General features: G+C 55.1%; 3 protein-coding genes across 16 annotated transcripts in view; 2 read left to right on the top strand and 1 right to left on the bottom strand.

Moving 5' to 3' along the window:
- MSH5 (mutS homolog 5) overlaps nucleotides 1–712 on the top strand; it is a 17,537-nt gene extending 16,825 nt beyond the window's left edge. For all 13 annotated transcript variants that reach the window (XM_027099313.1, XM_027099324.1, XM_027099318.1 and 10 more), the window contains 2 exons: nucleotides 161–234; nucleotides 457–712. In XM_027099313.1, the coding sequence (XP_026955114.1) occupies nucleotides 161–234; nucleotides 457–568 (186 nt within the window). In that variant the 3' untranslated portion in view covers nucleotides 569–712. The remainder of the gene's footprint in view (nucleotides 1–160; nucleotides 235–456) is intronic.
- A 125-nt stretch (nucleotides 713–837) lies between these two features.
- Nucleotides 838–2,905, top strand: SAPCD1 (suppressor APC domain containing 1). Of its 2 annotated transcripts, none has more exons than XM_027099327.1 (5): nucleotides 838–1,209; nucleotides 1,462–1,602; nucleotides 2,105–2,200; nucleotides 2,300–2,389; nucleotides 2,488–2,905. In XM_027099327.1, exons 1-5 carry the CDS (start codon nucleotides 1,096–1,098, stop codon nucleotides 2,617–2,619), a joined length of 573 nt encoding a protein of 190 aa, XP_026955128.1. In that variant the 5' UTR covers nucleotides 838–1,095; the 3' UTR covers nucleotides 2,620–2,905. The 2 variants fall into 2 exon arrangements, with proteins under 2 accessions (XP_026955128.1, XP_026955129.1); XM_027099328.1 differs by having other exon boundaries at nucleotides 2,484–2,905.
- A 406-nt stretch (nucleotides 2,906–3,311) lies between these two features.
- Nucleotides 3,312–12,994, bottom strand: VWA7 (von Willebrand factor A domain containing 7). Its single transcript, XM_027099310.1, has 16 exons — nucleotides 12,089–12,994; nucleotides 11,483–11,764; nucleotides 10,889–10,985; nucleotides 10,179–10,289; nucleotides 9,523–9,718; nucleotides 9,239–9,408; nucleotides 7,512–7,624; nucleotides 6,901–7,017; nucleotides 6,223–6,408; nucleotides 5,627–5,759; nucleotides 5,356–5,508; nucleotides 5,153–5,245; nucleotides 4,514–4,815; nucleotides 4,293–4,432; nucleotides 3,916–4,090; nucleotides 3,312–3,810 (listed from the first exon to the last, which is right to left on the bottom strand). Exons 1-16 carry the CDS (start codon nucleotides 12,326–12,328, stop codon nucleotides 3,673–3,675), a joined length of 2,646 nt encoding a protein of 881 aa, XP_026955111.1. The 5' UTR covers nucleotides 12,329–12,994; the 3' UTR covers nucleotides 3,312–3,672.
- Nucleotides 12,995–13,084: the final 90 nt, after the last annotated feature.

Here is a 13,084-nt window from a genome sequence, read left to right as displayed (position 1 = left end):
CCCCTGCCCCTTCCTGCTTCTCTGAGGGACCTGGATTCTGACCCTACACCCACTCCCACCCCTGCCCCTTCCTGCTTCTCCGAGTGACCTGGATTCTGACCCTACTCTCTTCTCTTACCCAACACTCACTCCCACCCCTGCCCCTTCCTCCTTGTCCTAGGTCTCAGACTTGATCTGCAGTGGAAAGCCCATCAAGCCTGTCAAGGAGCTGCTAAAGGAGAAACAAATGGAAAAGTGAGTGCAGGCCCAGGGTCCTTGTTCTCTCTAGCATGTTCTGCAGCTCTTCTACCCCTTTCAGGGATTCAGACAGTCTCTTGCCCTTTAAAGATTCAAAATTTCTTCCTGCAATTTCTAAATTCTCAAGGTCTCGGGTTTCCTGTGCTGCATCCTCTTCCCTCTGCTCAGGGATTCTGTTATCCATGCTTCCATAAATCTCACTGTTCTCTCTCCCCTCAGTTGCCAGATGTTAGTAGACAAGTTTCTGAAACTGGATTTGGAAGATCCCAGTCTGGACCTGGACATTTTCATGAGACAGGAAGTGCTGCCTGCTGCCGCCACCGTCCTCTGAGAGTCTTTCCTGGGCTCTCCTCCACATCCCAAACCCCGGGAGGCTGCCAGGCCCTCTTTGTTTCCTTACCTCCTTCACACCCAGAGTTCTCAGTTTCCCTGGAAATTTTGTTTCATGTTAGTAATAAAGTTTATTTTGGAGAAAGTTATTGTTTCCTTAGACGAGCCAAAACAAAACAAGAGAGTAGGAAAGAGATGAAAGAGGAAGCAGCAGGCCACAGAGGGACCTGCCCTGCCTCATTAGAAATAAAGTATCACTGCTGGAGGGAGGCCCTCGGGTTCTACCCAGGGGGACTTTATGAGAACCAACCACTTCAACAGACCCTACAAAAACAGATGAGAGAGAAGACAGGAGCCCAAGGGAGATGTTCTTTCCCCTCAAAGTAGGAACACCTCAGCCTGAGACAGACCCAGCAGGAAGGGCTCTGGGAGGCTGAAAGACTAGGCAGGACCGGTGCAAGGCTGGGGGAAAGGGAGGGACCAGCCCTGCACCAGTGGGTGTGGCTCCACCCTTCCCACCTCAGAGCCATGGGGAGCCGGGGTCCTGGTGGGCTGCCCCTGGTGCAGGCCCCCTACACGGTTCTGCTGCTGCCACTGGAGACAAGCCGCCAAGACCCAGGGGCCCAGCGCTTCTTCCTCTGGGTGAGTATCAGTCCCGCAAGAGGTCCCGGGAAAGCCCCTCTCCCTAGATCAGTCTCCTGCAATTCCACTCAATTTTGAGGACTTGTAAGTTCAGCCCCTTGCTTTCCCTTGCCCTCCAGGTCCTCAGTGGCCAGTCTGGGTTCACACTCAGTGACCAGATAGTGAACTGAACCACAGGTTAAGAGTAAGGGCCATGCATGGCCCAGAACCCTGCTGTGGAGTGAGTCAGCCTCTGCTTCTTGCCTTTTTCAGCTGCAGAGGATGCAGGCTCTGGAGCGGGAACAGGATGCCCTGTGGCAGGGGCTGGAGCTGCTGGAGCATAGCCAGGCCTGGTATGAGGGCCGTCTGAGGGAGGCCCAGCAACAGCAGCTATATCTGGGGGCCCTTGGTGAGGTATGGGGCTGACCCATGGTATGTGGGGGCAGGGGTAGCAGGGACGTGTGGACACAGCCTGACACCATCCTGGAAAGGCAAGAGTTAATGGACAGGGATCATCAATTGGAAGCAGCATTGTAATGACAGGATGCCACCAAGTGTTAGGTCGGTTCATTGTTGGGCCTAGAGGAGGCTGGTCTGCATTCCATTCAGAGGGACACAATTTGGCTCACTCCATGGAGATGGGGGAGTGGTCTGGATTGTTCCAGTGAGTCAGGGATGGACAGGAGGGAGGATCCAAAGAATAGAGAAAGCGGGTACTATGCTATTTGAGGGGGTTGGAGGAACTGGACTACTAAAGAGATGGAGTGGAGAGTACTGGAATTTCCCACCTGCCTGGCAGGGAACTGGGATGAGGGGATCCAGATGGAGAAGAGGAATGACCTGTGGTGACAGGAGAAGAGTGGCAGATGGTACTCGAGTTTTCACCACATTGTCTGCCTCTAACTCCTCCTTTTAGAATTTTCCAACAGATTTACACTCAGAGCCTGGTGGCCCCCAGTTAGTCCAGATTCAAAAGGTGAACATCTGTTTGCAGAATCTGATTCAGGGGAAGGTGAGTTTATTGTTTTTCGTTTACTCTTGGGAAGTGGGGGTAAAGAGGGGACTTGGGCTCAGCACTGGTCTAACAAAACAACGAATTCCCCCCCAACAGTTCTCCCCACATCCCCTGAACAAAGATAGTTCCTGCGCCACCCAGGACTGGAAGGGAAGGCCAAGGAAGCAGAACGTGTGGCAGCAACACGTAAGCAGTAGAGGAGTGGGGGGAAGGCGGAAACCCTGGCCCTCAGTGGGAGGGAGGGCACAGACACCCAGACTGTCTCCCTCCTCTTCTCCAGGTGGTGTCAAGGCAGCAGAAAGGAGTCACTAAGCCAAAGGGGGAGATGGCTCAGCCAGGCTGCCCCAATGGACGGAGGGGCCCTACCCGTGTCTAATGTCTCCTCTGGTTCCCCTCAGTTGTGCTGGCAAGGCTGAGTGAGAACCCCCAGCCTCCTTATTCTGCTTCTTGACTCAATAGCTAAATGGCTCCAGGTGGCGGGTCAACTGAAATCCTGACATCTTGCTGTGAAATTTCTTCTCCACTCCTGAAAACTTCCATTTCGTCTTTTTGGTATCTTACGCTCTCACTCTTCCCTATATGATGTGCATAAGTGATCTTTCTTTGAAATCTCTCTGGGGAAAAGACATGTTTATTGGCACTGTCCTTTAACTTTAAATACAAAAATAAAATATAAGCATCTCCAGAATTTCAAAAATAAAATAGAAGCGTCTCCAGAATTTCAATAAAAGCAATTCTATAAATAACACTTTTCAGTAGGAGGTGGGGTACCCTCCTCCCCACTTGCAATCTTAGTCACTGCCCCATGTATCTTCCCCTCTACCTGAGCTTGGGAGAGCATGAATAAGTAGCGGAATAAAGATGCTACAGAGGGCTTCTCTGGTGGTGCGGTGGTTAAGAATCCACCTGCCAATGCAGGTGACATGGGTTCGAGCCCTGGTCCGGGAAGATCCCACATGCCACGGAGCAACTAAGCCCGTGTGCCACAACTACTGAGCCTGTGCTCTAGAGCCCGCAAGCCACAACTACTGAAGCCCGCGTGCGTAGAGCCCGTGCTCTGCAACAAGAGAAGCCACCGCAATGAGAAGCCTATGCACCACAACAAAGAGTAGCCCCAGCTCGCCGCAACTAGAGAAAGCCCATGCTCAGCAACAAAGACCCAATGCAGCCAAAAAAAAAAAAAGATGCTACAGAGAAATAGAAAGCAACTTTCTCCAAAAATGAGTCTGGTTTGTTTCCCACAAGGGCTAGGGAAAGTGCATTGTGGGAAAATCCATTGCCTTCTATCCCAATCTTGGAAGGGCCAAGTGCATGAGAAGGAAACCCTCCAACCCACCTGGGAGAGGTAGGGTCCGGAGGCCCATGTTACCTTCTTACCAATGGGGCAAGATGGCAAACGGTGCCGGAGACCCATCCCTCTAGGGGCTGTTGCGTCACCAGGAGGCCAGGCCTAGCAGGAGCAGCACCGCTCAAACTGTGCCCCACCAGGGGTTGCCCACCAGCCCTCCCCCAGCCCTGCCCGGAGTCACCAAGGTGGAAAGATGAAAGGCAGGGCTGGTGGTTGTGAGGACAGGGTCAGTCGAGTGGACGGGGGCAGGGAGCTGGTCCTGGGGAGAAGAGGGAGAGGCTGTCAGGGTGGCTGCACCCAAATAAGTCTGCAGCGCCCTCCCCTCACCTTGCCTATCCTGCAATGGGAAGTGGGGGCACCTCACCTGCGGGGTGGGGCCCCGCACCAGGAGCCGGAGGAAGGCATGGGTGGGGGGTACTGTGCTGGCTTCTCGATCCATCGCGGTCACAGTCACCATCACCACGGAGTCTGAGGCGGCTGTGTCTGGTACCTTCAGCCACAGGCACCCCCAGGCGGACTCGTTCTGTTCCAGGCGAACCCTGGGGAGTGGATGCCAAAGTCCGGCTGAAGCCGCAGGCTCTGAATAGCCGAAAACCAAGGGGTGGAGCCAAGCGCAGTCTGGGAGGGGAGCGAGGAATCTGAGCGCCAATTCGAAAGAGCCAGAGGAGCGAGTACCAGATCCCATGCCCTGGGAATAGAAAGATGGGACAAGAAGGGAGCAGGAGGTTTCAGGGGCTTCACCTGGAGAGGTTGGAGGTAAGAGCGAAGCTGGGGTTGACGGATGTCCTAAGATCGAGATCCTGAGGGCCCGAGAAGCTGGCAATGCGGAGGCTGAGCGGGGCCTCGGTGCCCGGCGCCAGGAAACCCGGGGGACCACTGAGCTGCGGAGGAGGGCCGGTCAGGGGAGGAGCAGCAGGCCCTATTCTCTCCAGCCGCAGCCGCACCTTCCGCTGGCATCTCACCTCCAGAAGGACAGGAACTACAGCACAGGGCTGGGGGGCCACCCGGTGCAGGCCCTGCCCCACTCCGTCCTGGCCAATCAGCTCCAGAGAGAAGGGTCCCGCGGTGGACAGAAGCGTAGGCGGTAGCGAGGCAGCGAGGAGACCTCGCTCCCGGGGTCCCATGGGCTCCAAAGGCACCCGGCCCAGCTCAGCACCGTGCGGGACCCCTCGAAGGACGACGTGGGAGAAATGCGGCAGAGGATCTCCAGGGTTTCCTCTGGAGCCCAGCCCTGTCACTTCTACCAGCAGCTGGGTCTGGAGACCTGGGACCGGGGAGGGGAGGAAAGAACAGTGGCTGCGTGAGGTTTGGAGACAAGGAGAAAAGCATGAACAGCTTTGAATAGGGGTTAGTTCTCGGGGTATGGATGGGGAAAAGGGGTTACCTCTACGGGTATTGATGGCGAGGGCCAGGAGGGAGTGCTGGGATGCTGGAAATGTTCTATAGCTTGAACTGAATGACGGTTATTTTTTATTATATAAAATCCACCCAGCTGTACACTGAAGTTTAGTACACCTTATTAAATGTTATAACTCAATGAAAAGCTACATATATAATTTATATATATACACAAAGCAAGTTAGGGGTGGGGACAGATGTACCTGCAACTGGTTGAGTCAGGGGGTAGAGGCCAGGGTGGGGTCCATCCTCCATGGGGATCCCAAAGTGGAAGAGGAAATCCAGGGAGGTCTGGGCTGAGGGAGGGCGAAGGCAGTCAGAGACCTTCCAGAGATGAACGTGACTCATATTGCTCTCTGAGCTCTGCAGTCTCCCCTTCCTTTCCCAGGAATATCTCCCTCCTTACCTTGCACTCTCACCCGGGGGGTACCCTTGGCTGTGACCTGGATCTCCCAGGTTCCTGTCTGCAGGGGGTCATTCATGCGCACCATCCAGAACTGCCCGAAGCGGCGAGTATGACCTAGAGGCCCCTCACCTTCCTCCTGGCCCTGGGAGACCCCTGGATGGGTATTGGGGGCAAGAGATTGTCACAGGAGAATTCCTTTCCCTTAGTACATTACCCCTCATTCTCCAGTCTCCATTCTTGCCTCCGCCTTGAGACACACACGTGGAAGTACCTGCAGGGTTTCTGATCCAGAAGCTGCTGACCTCCCCATGGATCCGGACTGTGACCCTCTGGAGCAGCCCATCCACACTGAACACAAGTGGCCTCTCAGGCACCACAACAGGAGGCTCCAGGGGAAGGGTCACCTTGAGGGGGCAGGACCGAAAAATGGGGGGAAGATAAGGCATGGAATGAGGTGGGAGCAAAGACAGGAGAAAGAAAGGTAGAGACAGAAAAAAACTAAGTAACGCATGGGATACCAGTGAGAGAGGAAGGACCAGGGATAAAGCTATGATCAATGACAAAGTTGGAGGCAAGGGATTAAGGATGAGGTAACCACTTCTTGCCCCCCTTAAAAGATGGCAGGACTTCCTAGAGTAGCCGTGAAGACAGAATACTGGAGGCCAAGACTGAGGGTGGTAGTACTAATGTGGAAGGAGCAGTGTAGAAGGTGGGCAGCTGTGGATCTCAGAGGGAAAGAAACTTCCTTTCCCACCCTGTGTCTAGAATGGCAACTCAGCAATGGGAGCCATTTGCTTTCTTCTACAAGAAAGAGAAATGCAGCGTCACCATCGTCCCCTCAGTTCTGAGCTGAGCCCCCACACTTACCAGGTCAGCTACGCTGTCCCCAACAATGGCTGCCACATCCTGAATGTACTGGTCTTTGGTGAAGATCACCTCTCCTCCTGAGGCCAGCGCCACCGCTTCATACGGCTCAAAACGCAGAGGGGACAAGACCTCACGCCGAGGTCGGCCCTGAACCCTAGATGGGTCTTCAGTCAAGAGGAATGTGACCTGTGCCCAGAAGAAAGGCCAGGACTTGAAGTTTCCATTTGCCATCTACCATTGTAAATAAGGATCTCCTGTGCTCAAGCTTTCTACAGAGCTGATGATTGGTGGTAAATTCTCTGTCTACCCTCTGGCTGCTACAGCAGGGTCTCCCAGTGACACAACCCCTGGGCTTCAATTAGAAGTTGCCATTCCCTGTAACTGTCACCATACGTCATCCACATAGTGGATTGCTGGCAGCCAAATCTCCAGTTCTTCAAACGGTTTATTGGGGGCAGATTCATATAAGAATTCAGCATCATTAAGGGTAGGGCCTTCCACTCTTTAGTATTGTTAAAGGGATCTGGAAATGTTATACTCATGGTTCACTTCTCCCACCCCCAAGCCAAGTCTGGTTTAACCACCCTAGTGTGAGTGTGACCCTTGTAATGAGAGTTGTCCTGCAGTTTCCCACATCCCCGGGTAGCTAACACTGAGTCTCCCACCAGCTATGCTTACTCTGCAACGCCGCTCCTGAGTCAGAGATTCCACCCGGTTGGTGAGAAAGGCATCCTTGGGGGAGGCGTCAGTGAAGACGAAGATGTCTGAGAGTGGAGGTGTGTGTAGCAGGGCCAGCTGACAGGGGAGGGAAAAAACTGGTGTTAAAAAATGGCAGCAGTGGGACTTCCCTGGTGGCGCAGTGGATAAGACTCCACGCTCCCAGTGCAGGGGGCCGGGTCTCGATCCCTGGTCAGGGAACTAGATCCGACATGCATGCCGCAACAAAAAGTTCACATGCCACAACTAAGGAGCCTGCCTGCCGCAATTGAGGAGCCCATGTGCCGCAACTAAGGAGCAGGTGAGCCGCAACTAAGGAGCCCACCTGCCACAACTAAGACCTGGTACAACCAAATAACTTTAAAAAAAAGTGGCGGCAGTAGGGGAATGGGCAGAGCAAGGGAGGGCAGAGTAGAAGGCAATACGGCCCTGGAACCTGGAGTGAAGCGAGTGGGACTAGGTTCTGAAGATGGGGTGGAGGGATGAGGTCCCAGGGAAGCTCTAAGCTCCCTTGATGGTGGGGCCTGGAAAGGGGTGGCGGGAGAAGAAGGGAAGGGGTGGGGAGGGCAGACCTCCAGGGCTGACAGGCACATCTCGGGCTCATCTCCACCTCCCAAGGCATGTATCTCATTGAGTTGTTGCCAGAAGCTGTCAGGGTCACTGGTTGTAAAGACGGGGCCAAACCCTGGGAAAGGAGAAAGGAGATTGAGATAAGTGAGAGGAGGGCTCCCCTCATTCCCACCCATGGGCATCTCCCCAGTCAAGGGGCCCCGCTGTGCTCCTTGGGTGGACAAGTATTGAGATAACAATATTCCTTTATATTTATACTGACAGGGTAGAACAAGGCAGGGGCTAGGTACCTCTGGTGGGAAAGTGGACCTCATTTCCTCACAAAATGGTGGCACTTCCTGTGGTCCTGAGTGGGCCTTTTTGGGTATATGTGTAACTATAAAAAACAACCGAGGGGACTTCCCTGGTGGCTCAGTGGTTAAGAATCTGCCTGCCAATGCAGGGGACATGGGTACGATCCCTGGTCTGGGAAGATCCCACATGCTGCCGAGTAACTAAGCCCGTGTACCACAATTACTGAGACTGCACTCTAGAGCCTGCGAGCCACAACTACTGAGCCCACGCACCACAACTACTGAAGCTCGCGTGCCTAGAGCCCGTGCTCTGCAACAAAGAGAAGCCACCATAATGAGAAGCCCGCGCACTGCAACGAGGAGTAGCCCCCCGCTCGCCACAACTAGAGAAAGCCCGTGCACAGCAACGAAGACCCGACGCAGCCAAAAAAAAAAAAAGCCAACATAGATAACCAACAAGGACCCACTGTATAGCACAGGGAACTATACTCAATATCTGGTAATAACTTATAATGGAAAAGAAACTGAAAAAGAATATATATAACTGAATCACTTTGCTGGACACCTGAAACGTTGTAAATCAACTATACTTCAACTAAAAAACAACAACAAAAAAAACTGCATCCTCAGTTTCCTCACAGAAAAGACAGAGAAATAATAGTACCTACCTCAGAGAGGGTTATTGGGTGATTAAATGAGTTGATTTTGTAAATCTTAGAATAGTGCTTTGACACATAATAAGTGCTAAATTCTTAATTATTCACTTACTTGTACCTTTATCAAATATGTGATAAACCCCTTTTGAATGTCAGCTACTATGAGATTTATATATGCAGATTAGACTCAAACCCTGCCCTTAGGGAATTCTCAATCCAAATTTTATTTGATGATCATTTTGACCCTGGCAGATAGGCGGGATAAGGCAAGTACTAATCCACTTTATGGTTGATGAAATTGAGGAAAGAGAGGTTAAACAATCAGCCTAAGTACACACAGTAAGTGCTGGTCAACCCAGGCCAGATGATCTGACTTCTAATTTAGTGGGGAGAGGAATATGGTGTAACTAGCTGTCTTAGACATTTCACAGAGGCCTGGACCCACCAACCCGCCCCCCATCTTCATCCCAACCTCTGTCTACAGGAAGTGGAGAGAACTGAAAATGACTTACTAGAATGGAAGCCTAAGAAAGCAGAGGCTACTCGCCTAAGCACCCATAATGATTAAACTCATATGGAAAGTGCTGTCCTGTTAGAAGCAGTAGAAGAGGCGCTGATTGTTTCCAATATGCACACAAGTACCAGTAAAGACTCACTCAGGACCCTAGGAAGAGCCTCCCTTTTATTATGGAAATGAAGCCATTGGGCCCACTTCCCTACCAGTGGCATTTACCCCTTGCCCTGGACTTCCCTCCACTATTCCTGCCAGACCCCAGTTACCTGGGTCATGGAAAGGCACCAGGACATAGTGGGTGGGCTCCATGGGGCCGCCCCGTCGCTGCTCCACAATGTGGCGAGCCTGGATTTTGGCAGCATTGATCTCCTCGCCCATACTTCCTGTGGTATCCAGGACGAAGCTCAGGCTGGAGGCTGGGGTGATATCCAGCAGCCTGGGAAGCAGGCCAGAGATACAGTGAAGGGTCTGCACACTTGTCCCCAGGCCCTGGTTTCTCAACTCTGGAGCACCTACCTATTAAGGAGCCCATCCCCAGGAGGCCACTCACCTGGAGAAACCCCTGTCTCCCAGGCGGCTTCGCAGGAGGCTGAAGGCCTGGATGGAGGCCAGAAGGGCCAGGTTTGCAGCCTGGAGGTGCAGCATGTGGTGTGGGGAGAAGCCTGGGGATGTGCTATCCTTGTTGATGCCTCCCCGTGGTGGCTGGGAGCTGCTCTGGTCAAAATGGCCCCCATGGCTACATTTCCCTGGGTTGGGGAAAGGGATCTGGAGGGTGGAGGTAAAAAACCCACTGCCTCCTAATAAAACGAGGCCCTCTCTGACCTGCCCTGACCCTCTCACTCCTCAGCAAAGGATAAGCAGAAAATTATGATATTTTGTAGAGGGCAAATCTGGAGTAAATCTGGAATGATTAGTTACCACAGCACATGGTAGATCCCTCGATCCCTCCAGTTAGTCCCCAAAAGCTGCCCTCGGGCACTGAAGTCTTATCGGCAATGTGAGAAGCTGCTCCCACCACCCCAACAATCATGGCCACCTCAGTGGGCCTTCATCCACCCGCTCCCCTCCCAGCATCCTCTCCTTCTTCCAAGAAGTGATGCCATAGGAAATAGGACAAGGGCTACAGGACTGAGGTCCCTAGGGACAGGGTCAGGGGAGAGGAAGTGACTTTCTCCCCTTACTTCTGGGGGCTTTCCTGTCTGGTACCTGGAGGTTTGGAGGGATGAGTTCCAAAGTAGCCAGAGGTGAGGAGTGTGAAGCCCAGCAAATTCCCAGGGCAGCTCCACTCGTCACAGTCGGAGCAGGTAGGATCGTCCACTGGGAAGAGAGGGCAAGGGTCTGGCACCCAAGATTTTGCTGCCTCTGACCTTTACCCCTGTCCACCCGAACTTCTTCAGCTTTTCCTCTCAACTGGAACAAGGTAAAAGCCCCTAGGTACCCTTTGCTGGTACCCTTCCAGGCTTTCTGAACCAAAACGTGGAGCTCCTGGCTGGCAATGAGACCTAATATTTGAGACTGGGACTGTGCTAGAAAACCCGGAAGTCGGGGGGGGGGACCAATCCTACGGGAGTGTGCCCTCTGTGAGCTGTGGACAGGAAGTGAAACTGTACTAGACAGGAGGCAGCTTCCGGGTCACAGTTCAGTTGGAAGGATGAGGGGACTGAGAGAGAAAGCCCCCCGTGTGATCCAGTGCGGGGAGGAAGCCACGTGAAAGACAGAGAACTCCCTGACGTCGCAGATCTGGTCCTGGCCCTGTCCTCTGCTGCGTGACCTTGGGGAAGCAGCTGACTGGCCTTTGGCTGAACCGAGGGACCACACAGGTGGTTCCAGAGATGAAGCCATGTTGCACCCTATTCGACCCCAGGATGCGAGGCGGCTCTGTGGGCTCACCCTCACCAGTGGGGTCCCGGCCGTACCTTGCGCCAGGTTCCGCAGCCCCTGCCTTGGCCAGAGGAGGTGAGGGTGTGGCTGCTGCTCCCCCAGTTCGACCCAGTTGCTGTGACTGTAGAAATCCTGGTCCCAAGAGAAAGGAGAAGGGGAAGAAGCACTAGCTCACTGTTCTCACCGTCTCCAGCCCTGACTCCCCTTCCTCCCAGTTCCCCAGCCTGAAAGCCTCCTCCACCCTGCTACGCCCCAGACACCCCAAGTCCCCTCCACTGCTCTCTCCCTTGCCCAGAATAGAGCTCGGCCGAAGTGGGAGCCTCCCACGTTTCTTCCCATCTCACTCAGAGCCCAGCCAGAGGCCTTTCAGTGGCCTGCATGGCCCACCTCTTGACCTCAGCACCGTCCTCTCTCACTCACCTGCTCCAGCCACCAATGCCTCCCGGCTGTTCCCACAGGAAGCTGCCAGTTTGGAGGCGGGGACTAGGGAATAGCCCCAGGGCCTTGGCAAGCAGCGCCCCAGCCCCTTCTAGAGTAGGGGGAGGCATGGCTAAGGAGGCACCATTCAGGAGACAGGAAGACTGGAAACGAAGACCCCTCTGACCACAACCCACCAACTCTGTCCTCACCTGCAAGGCATGAAGCGCAGCCCCGAGGCGCTGGCGGGCCAGGCTGTGGTCAAGGGCTCTGGCCGCCACCACAGTCTCCCCTAGAGCTCCCACCAGGCGTGCGCGCCCCTGGCCCAGCCGCTCGGCATCAAAGTGCAAGTCAGGGTCATTCCTGGAAGTCGGCAGGAAGTCCTGGGCGGCATTGGCACGAGACACCTCTCCTAAGGCTGCTCGGAACCGCCGGGAAGGAGACCCAGGTCCGAAGTAGGCGGCAAAGAGGTTGTCGGCAAGGAGAGTGCGGCCCTGGAGGGTGGTAGGGGGCAGGGGTTCCAGGGAAGCCCCTTGGATCGGACCACTGCCTACATTTCCTCAGCTCTGTCACTCCAGGCCGGGTGTGGGAGGAATTGAGGGTGCTGGGCCCTACAAGGGAGGGGCAATCCTGGACATTCCTAAGGAGGGGGACTCCTGACTGTAGGACCAGGACTCCTGGGTATTGTTGAGGTCAGGAGGGGAGGAGGGAATGTGTGCGTGGGGTCCCTTCTCTGGGCAAGCAGGACCCTCAAGTAGTATAAGTCCCCCAGAATGGGGGAATCCACCTGGGATGTGACCGGACCCAGGGACGCTCACCAGGAAGTCCTCAAGGCGAAGGGGGGGCCGACCTGGGGGCGGCTGCTCCAGGAAGAGCTGCAGGGTGACGTTGAGTGCCGCCTCCTCGGTCAGGTCCTGGTGGGTGATGGAGCCGGGGGCAGCCAGGAGGCTCCAGATATTGGGGAAGAAGGCAGATGCGGGGGCCAGCAGTAGCTGCAGCTGCAGCAACAGCAGCAGTGAGGGGCCCAGGTGGGACAGGGGCTCGTCCGTGGGGAGCATAGCTGAGACATGGACCTGGGGAACAGAAGGCTCTCCAGAGAGCAGGAAGCAGCAGAGATTTCAGGGCAGGCCCGGCTCTGTCTCCATGCGCACCTGCTTTGGCCCCTTAACTGGCTTCCCCGCCCTCTCCCTTCAATCATCCGGACAACCTGAGGGCCTCTCAGACCAATAGAGACTTACACCTGCAGGGGAAGGGTCTGAGGCTCCTCCCCCACCACCGCACCGCCCCCCACCCCACCCCTCGGCTAACGCCCCCATGCGGAGGAAGTCTCCTCTCTAGGCCTCTCCCCTACCTGGTTGCTGGGTTCTCCAGGCAGGGCCGGGGGGGCGGGAGGGGGAGCAGGGTGTCACAGGGCACTTAGGTCAGAGTTATAATTAACCTAGGCCGGATTCAGTGGAGGGAGGGAGAGGGAGGCCCCGGCAGGGTGTGGGCAGGACAGGCGGCTCCTGGCCCCTCTGCTCCGGCCTGCCCAAGGCCACAAGCAGCAGTCAGCACCAGGGCGGGCCTCCCACGGCTGGATGGCTGGCTGGCCGCAGTGCGGAGGTGAGGGAAGAGCTGGGAGGAGGAGGCAGCAGGAGGGGGGAGCTAGCAGCGTGACTCAGGCCTGGCTCAGGGCCAGGGCCAGACCCAGAGAGACGCACCTCTCTACCCGCAAGGACCCAGTGCCTCACGCCCAGCCTGCTGCCCTCCTGTTCACGTTGGCACCTCAGAGGATTCAGGAACCCAGCGCCTCAGCACCCCGTCCCCAGCCCCAC

The sequence above is a fragment of the Aethalodelphis obliquidens genome, unplaced genomic scaffold, assembly GCF_003676395.1.
Source record: "Aethalodelphis obliquidens isolate GAN/ISIS:26980383/991018 unplaced genomic scaffold, ASM367639v1 scaffold131, whole genome shotgun sequence".
NCBI lineage: Eukaryota > Metazoa > Chordata > Mammalia > Artiodactyla > Delphinidae > Aethalodelphis > Aethalodelphis obliquidens.
This window is presented reverse-complemented; position numbering and strand designations above follow the sequence as displayed.